Source organism: Syngnathus acus, chromosome 9 (genome assembly GCF_901709675.1).
Source record: "Syngnathus acus chromosome 9, fSynAcu1.2, whole genome shotgun sequence".
Taxonomy (NCBI): Eukaryota; Metazoa; Chordata; class Actinopteri; order Syngnathiformes; family Syngnathidae; genus Syngnathus; species Syngnathus acus.
In genome coordinates, this window is record NC_051094.1 from 4,517,815 (window position 1) to 4,524,834 (window position 7,020).

Here is a 7,020-nt window from a genome sequence, read left to right on the forward strand (position 1 = left end):
GAGACCATCCACAACGACCTGTGGAAGACCTTCAAGATCTACAGGCTGTCCCACATTTCCCGGTGTAACTTTAAAAAAAAAAAGATGCCAAGAATTCCTTCAAAGTATCATCCCAGGGGTCCTTAATGAGCCACAGAGAATACGTTACACCTGGAGGTGTCCAGACCCTGGTGACGAGCGCATCCCTCCGACCTGAGCTGTGGGCCGGGCCCGTCGGATCAAAGCATTCCTCACCAGGAAACTGCAGCGTGGGGTGGCCGCTTGTAACCCCCGTCGTAAATTAAGAGACCAAGTGGAGAGTCAAGCTGCACCTGCAGGTCTTCACCCCCCCCACCCCACCCCAAATAAACTACTCAACCCTCCCTTTCTCCACACATGGAGGAAGAGTTAGGACCCCAGAGAACCCCAGGCTGCACACAGCGTTTTAGATTGAGGCCTATTACGCGGTTGTTACAAATATTGACCAGTAATACACTAGGAAAACACAAAAGGTAGATACAACGAAATAATGTGTATGCATCTTTAACCAAAATAAAGTGGAAAGAGATAACATAAGACCTACATATAATTATCATCTACACAAGACAACCAAAGAAAGTATAAAAAAATGACAAATTTCAAAATAAATTAATCAAATGTTGAAATTAATTAAAAAATGTCATCAAATAAATGAAAACAGAAAAAAAAAGAAAAAAAAAAAGAAAAAAGTTTGATTTTGCAATACTAGGTGAAACTAAATGGATGTTTCATCACATTCAAAATCATCTCGCTACCTCCTCCTTAATTTGCGGTGTTTGGAAACATTAATAAGACCTTTGCATATAAAGGGAACATGAAGAAATGAGCTAACAAGCTAAATCAGCACTGCACACAAATATGTTGACTAGAAACACCATGACAGGAAATTAATTCATTTATGACGGTTATATTGTCAAGGACCTTGTGTCAAAAAGCAGATTTGAGCACCGCGGAAGCTTGGTGGCTCCCTATTGGTCAGTTTCGGGTTTTTTTTGTATTTGGTTGGAGAGGCCGCCAATCAGAAGCAGAGGGGGCGTGGCTTGTGAGACGCGTTTGCGGTGAGCTGGCGCTGCGCGAGCAAATTTGGCTCAGTCGGCTTACACACGCAGACACACGCAGTCAATTAACAGACAATTAAGTGATCGCTGCTCTCCAGCAGGCTGGAAAACAACTGGAGTGAAAGGACCGTCCACTCGTGGAGGTAAATTTTATTCCTTGTTAGTATGGCCACTAATTTAGCAGGTAAATAAAACTAATCAGCGCAGGAATTGATTTGTTTTACTTCAATTATTTTTTGATTGTTTTAAGACATGCTTAAGTCTAACTTGGATGCTGAGTGTTTATTTGTATTTGACATTCATAGTTTCTGGAATTTACAGGGTTTTTTTGTTTTAAAACCTGTTTTTAACCCTTGTTTAGTTTTTTATTCGTATAATCTGGATTAGAATCCTGCACTCTTTAACATTTAAAGTCATTTTGATCAATTCTTATTTATCTCCATTGTTGGAGTAAAAAAAGTTATTTTAAATATGTTTTATGAGAATATTCATAAACCTGGATAAGAATTCAACACTTTTTAACAACTTTTTAAAATTATTTTATTTCATGCAATAGCCTAAACCATATTTCGTGACTTTAAGAAGTACTGTAATTTTTTTGGTTAACATTCATTTCTCCATAATGTAGAGAATGAGAACATATTAATGAAGATTTACTGCTGCAGCACGTGCATATTTTGTAAACTGGAAAAAAATGCAAATCTAAAATAATGTCACGTGTCTATCTATCTATCTATCTATCTATCTATCTATCTATCTATCTATCTATCTATCTATCTATCTATCTATCTATCTATCTATCTATCTATCTAAATATATTCACACAAGCATTTACTTATTCGTAATTGTATTGCATTTTCCTCTCATTTCAGAAAAAAAAGCTATCCTGAAATGTGCTACATTATAATCCAGACTATATGAATGCAATCTTCTAAACAAAAGAAATACGCAGAATGAGAAAAAGAGTATAATAAAATGCCCTTTCTATCTCAAATAGAAAATGTGCAAATCGTTCCTATGCATTTATGTGCATGACATTGCAAACGATCGTCATCATTGCCATGCAATTCCCGCAACTAAAAAATCCCTTTGCATGGTGTTCAGGGCGCTCGCAAACATGACCGAGGGTTGCGAGTTCGAGATCGACGTAGAGAGCGTGGAGGCGGAGGCCGACGAGGCGAGCGAGCGAGTGGACGAGGACAACCAGCACGACGGCAGGGACGCTCTCGCCGCCAAGCCGGGCCCCGGAGGCCTGAGCCTGGGCGAGCAGCGCAAGTTGAGCCGCACGCCCAAGTGCGCTCGCTGTCGCAACCACGGCGTGGTGTCGTGCCTCAAGGGCCACAAACGCTTTTGCCGCTGGAGGGACTGCCAGTGCGCCAACTGCCTGCTGGTGGTGGAGAGGCAGCGGGTGATGGCCGCGCAGGTGGCGCTCCGGAGGCAGCAAGCCACCGAGGTAAGGCGGCAGGCGGATCCAGGGACGGTCAAGCTCTGACGTTGCGCACTTGCACGTTTAGTATAAATGCGGAGAATTCCCGAGACGGATTAGAAAGATTAGAAATTTCTATTGAAATAAAAATAAAAAATGAAATACGCAAGTATGCTTCACACTTAATGATAACGATCAGGATTTTTTTTTTTAAAAGACATTTCAATGTCAACAATGTCAATCGCGTCTTGTCTGTTCTTCTATGTTGCTGATATTCCCCCCCCCTAAAATTTGGGCTCTTTGTGTTTTCTGATATTTGAGTCTTCTGCATTTGGGAATTTGCTTTTAGCTTTACACTACATTGAGTAATTTGGGAGGTTACAATGTTTAAATCGTATGTGCAGTTGGATTTATTTAGCAATGAAAATTTGGCTTGTGTCGTGCCGGGTTAAAATTGGACCTTTTTAAAGACACAATATTTTGATATTTAAGTCTATTTTTTAAACACGGTCAATCGGATTGTGACACGTGACTTGAAAGACAAAGAGATTGATGCTAGCTGTGACTTGATCTGAGACGAATTTTATTTACGAATGACCAGATTCTTTTTTTTCAGGACAAAAAAGGCCTGTCTGGGAAACAAATTCCAGCGGAGAGGAGGCCCATCTATCAGCGACATGTTCGTCCATCAACTCTGCTGGCCAAAAGCATCCTCGAAGGTCAAAAACTGGCAATTACATCTCTCTTCTTCTGCATGGGCTTTCAAACGAGTTCATATTGAAGCAGCTGTTGCAAATATTATTATTTGTTTGTTTTACACTTTTGAGGAGTTGACCTATTTGGTTAAAAGGGGAACCTGTCCTGGAGCTGTTGCTATCAAACTTGAAACCATTTGCACGTCCTAATTTGTCCCCCAATTCGACAGGTTTCCGCCCGGTGCCGTCCGATTCCTTCCTGGCCGCCAACCCGAGCCTGCCTCCGCCACTGAGTGACCGCATGCGCAAGAGGCGGGCCTTCGCCGACAAGGAGCTGGAGAGCATCATGCTGGAGCGCGAGTACAAGGAGCGCGAACTTCTGGAGAACGGCCAGGCCTCCCCGCTCCTCTTCGCCAGCAACGTGGCGCACCATGCCGTCGACTACAGCGCCTACAAGTCGGCGTACTCGCCCGAGGTGTCCCCCAAGGACATGTGCCTGGGCCCGGCCTGTTTGGACGCGCCCGTGCCGTACGGCGCGGCCGCTAACAACGTGGAGCTGGTCTCGTCCAACGTGAGCGTGGCCGCCACGTACCGGCACTACCCAAGAGGGGGCTTTGTGGTGTGGCCCCGTGCTGCCGCTAACCTGGGGGACGCCCTGTTCTACCGCCAGTGCCTCTTCAACGCAACGGCGGTGCAGAATATGAAGCCCGGCGGTGCGCCGTGGGAGCCCAAGACCGCGCCCCCCGAGAGCCAGCCAGCGGAGCGGGACGTGGCCGACGCCGAGGCCTCGCGAGCCACCTTGTTGCAGGATCCCCCAAAATCTACCATGAGAGAGAACTCTGCTTTCTACTCGCCAAAGAGGAACTTTGGACAAGCCTTCCCAGCTAAGGACGCAGCCAAGTTCTCACTGAAAGTCAACTCCACCTTTCACTCGCTCATCCAACACTCGCTGGGTGACAAGGGCGGCGGCGGGGCGGCGCCCGAACTCCGGGGTGCACCGTACTGTAAGGAGTTCCTGCAGGAGGCGGCGCGCAAGCTCCGGGAAAGTTCCGGCAAGGACGCGCAGGCCGGCAAAATGGCCGACAGGTGCGCCAAAGACTTTCTGTCCAAGCCGGGAGGGACCAAGATGGCTGCCGGCGAGTCCCTGTCCTTCTCAGTGGAGGCCATTTTGAAAAGACCCGCCATGAGTCGAGCGTTTCATTGAAAGACAAATACACCCAATTTTCTTTTAGAAAAAAAACTTTAGATCCCAGACAAATCAGCTCAATCAACCTCCGTCGCTCGGATTACTACTTTCCTGTCTGCCAAGGTTTTGGCGCCAACCTGTGGCAATTTTGCACATTCTGGAAAAATGCAAATGGATGACTGAGAATCGCAAACTCAAGAGTCGGCGGGGGTTCTCTGTATGTAAATATGGTTTTTGGGTCCAAAAAGAACACTTTCTGGTTTTGTACAGTGTATTATATATTGTTTCCGCTTGTGCATGTGAAAAAAAAAAAGTCAAAAGTATTTAAACAAGTTGCTCATGTCAATAAACTTTGTAAGACTTTGCCTAAAATGCCTCAGAGTTCATACTCAAGTAAGTCTGCCATCTTGCCATTTCCCTAATAATAAAATCCAACTTTTGCTTAAGAACAGGACATTTATATAAAAATAAAAAAAACACACAAATGTAGTAATTACACTCAAACATTGCCCCTCAAAAGCCCCCCCAAAAATGATCAAATCTTCGCTGATTTTTCTCGCTGTTGTAAAATGAAACAAATGTGGCAGTCAAATTTTCAGCCCGTAATTGATCTATTTGTTTTGAGCGTAAAGGACCTCGAAAATACATTCTTTTAGTCATAACGGATATTTTTGTAATTAATTGTCTGAATCAATAATGATCTCCCAAATAATGGATCTCAAATAATCATTGGTGAAACATGAAAACTCCATTTGAAGATCAATTCAAGACATCCAAAAATATATCCAAAAGAAAACCAGCCCTACCTTTCAAGATTTTATTCTCGGCGGCAGGGAAAAGGGTCCAATATTTTCCCGAGTGACCAGCGGCCTTGAATGAGGATCCCTGTGGGGTACAAGAAAAACTGACAATCACTAAATATTTCAGTGACCCTTTATTTTGATTACAATCAGCTTTAATGACATTTATCATGTTTGCAGCCCAATTTACACATCAACTGTCAACTCGTGTGAAGGAAAAACATTTTAAGCACATTTGTACGTGCAGCTTTCAAAGACAAGATCGTTCCCGTTTTCACACGTGTTGTTGTGTAAACAGAACCCGTGAGTGTGTGCGCCACACAGCGTTTGTGTGTACTAAACGGCCACTGATAACGATCTGCTGAGGACCACGGTGGGGGGGGGGATTGAGCATGTCAGCAAGGGAGCCAGCCGGATTGCTGACTTCACAGCACGCAAACACACACGCGCACACACACCTTATCAACAGTTGCCGTTCACACAGTAGCATTTTGTTTGCGTGCACACAGGTGTCGTTTGCCATTTCGAGACTTGACTGACTTTCCTTCATGGCAAGGCACACAAACGCACACATGCACACACACATAGGAGGAAAAGTGGCCTGGGAATTTAGTCTTTGGTGTCTCTTGTTTCGCAGTGACAACAAGGCAAAAGGTCACAAGGGTGCTTTGTCGTTAATACACGTCGCTGCCGATGTCGTGTTAAATGTCGCTGCAGGGATTGCTACAACCTGAACGCATCCTTTTGGCAATGAGCTGGAGAAAACTGCTCACGCTATTACGCAGGACACATTACCGTAATTTTCGGACTATAAGTCGCACCGGAGTATAAGTCGCACCAGCCATAAAATGCCCAAAAAAGTGAAAAAAAACATATATATGTATATAAATCGCTCCTGAGTATAAGTCGCACCCCCACCCAAACTATGAAAAAAAACCGCGACTTATAGTCCGAAAATTACGGTACTTGGAACATTATCACTGGCGGAGCGAAAATCTTTCCACAAAGCCCCAAAAGATTCATCAGAAAACACAGATTATGTTTCCTATAATGGACATGTGGAAATGTCTATACTAATTTAAGAGTGGAAGAAAGTATCAATATCCTCGCCAATGCTTTTGTTAGCATTAGCCTTAAGTTAGCAGAATAATGCAAAGTTTTGTGGGTGTTTTGGTCGTTCGCAGAAACGCTAAACTGGAGTGGTGACAAAAAAAGTTGAATTTCATTAAAGAATATTTACTATCTGACACGACTGACAGCTCATATCTTAAAAAACTTTGGGAAAAAAGTCAGGTAGGCGAGTATCTTGAGTCACCAACTGTATTTATTTATCCCGGAAAACAGGAGTGTTCCGCCATGGCGATATTGGTGGTCATTAAAAAGTAGGGGAAGAACTTCACGCCATGCAAACTACATCACGCTCCATTAACTCCTCCAGTCATAATAGCGTGTGTGTTTGGGGCATCTCCCAACTCGTCGCGAGTTGCTAGCGTGACCACCTCGACGACGACGGCAACGAGGCGGATGTCTGCTCCGACACCTGGAGAAGATATTTTGGGAAATGTGATTATACAGTAAACCTCTGCTATTCATGCGGTTAGGTTCTGTTGTTATTGTACGTTTAATTATTGACTTCTAGTTCTTGACTGTACGCAATGTGAAATGAACCGTTCCCTTAAACCGGAGGTACATTTTTGGAGAAAGAAGGAAAACGAGTGTTGTGTTAACAGAAATGAATACCTAAGTTTCCAAAAAATGTTTGCGCAGTTGCCACTGATACTCGTGTCCACAAGAAAATGTCTTCTATCACGACAATGTTGACAGCTCAACCTACTCT

At 44.0% G+C, this 7,020-nt stretch overlaps 1 protein-coding gene across 1 annotated transcript; it reads left to right on the forward strand.

Moving 5' to 3' along the window:
• The first annotated feature begins 1,104 nt into the window (after nucleotides 1–1,104).
• dmrt2a (doublesex and mab-3 related transcription factor 2a) lies at nucleotides 1,105–4,747 on the forward strand. The gene is made up of 4 exons (XM_037259397.1): nucleotides 1,105–1,219; nucleotides 2,181–2,529; nucleotides 3,119–3,221; nucleotides 3,428–4,747. The coding sequence occupies exons 2-4, from the start codon at nucleotides 2,194–2,196 to the stop codon at nucleotides 4,399–4,401; spliced, it is 1,413 nt and encodes a 470-aa protein (XP_037115292.1). The 5' UTR covers nucleotides 1,105–1,219; nucleotides 2,181–2,193; the 3' UTR covers nucleotides 4,402–4,747.
• Nucleotides 4,748–7,020: the final 2,273 nt, after the last annotated feature.

Bases quoted from the DNA above. Each gene is read 5' to 3' on its own strand.
- dmrt2a (XM_037259397.1), top strand. From the start codon at position 2,194: ATGACCGAGGGTTGCGAGTTCGAGATCGACGTAGAGAGCGTGGAGGCG. The intron at 2,530-3,118 runs GTAAGGCGGCAG...CTTTTTTTTCAG, and splicing joins GGAGGCAGCAAGCCACCGAG to GACAAAAAAGGCCTGTCTGG. The intron at 3,222-3,427 runs GTCAAAAACTGG...CCAATTCGACAG, and splicing joins GGCCAAAAGCATCCTCGAAG to GTTTCCGCCCGGTGCCGTCC.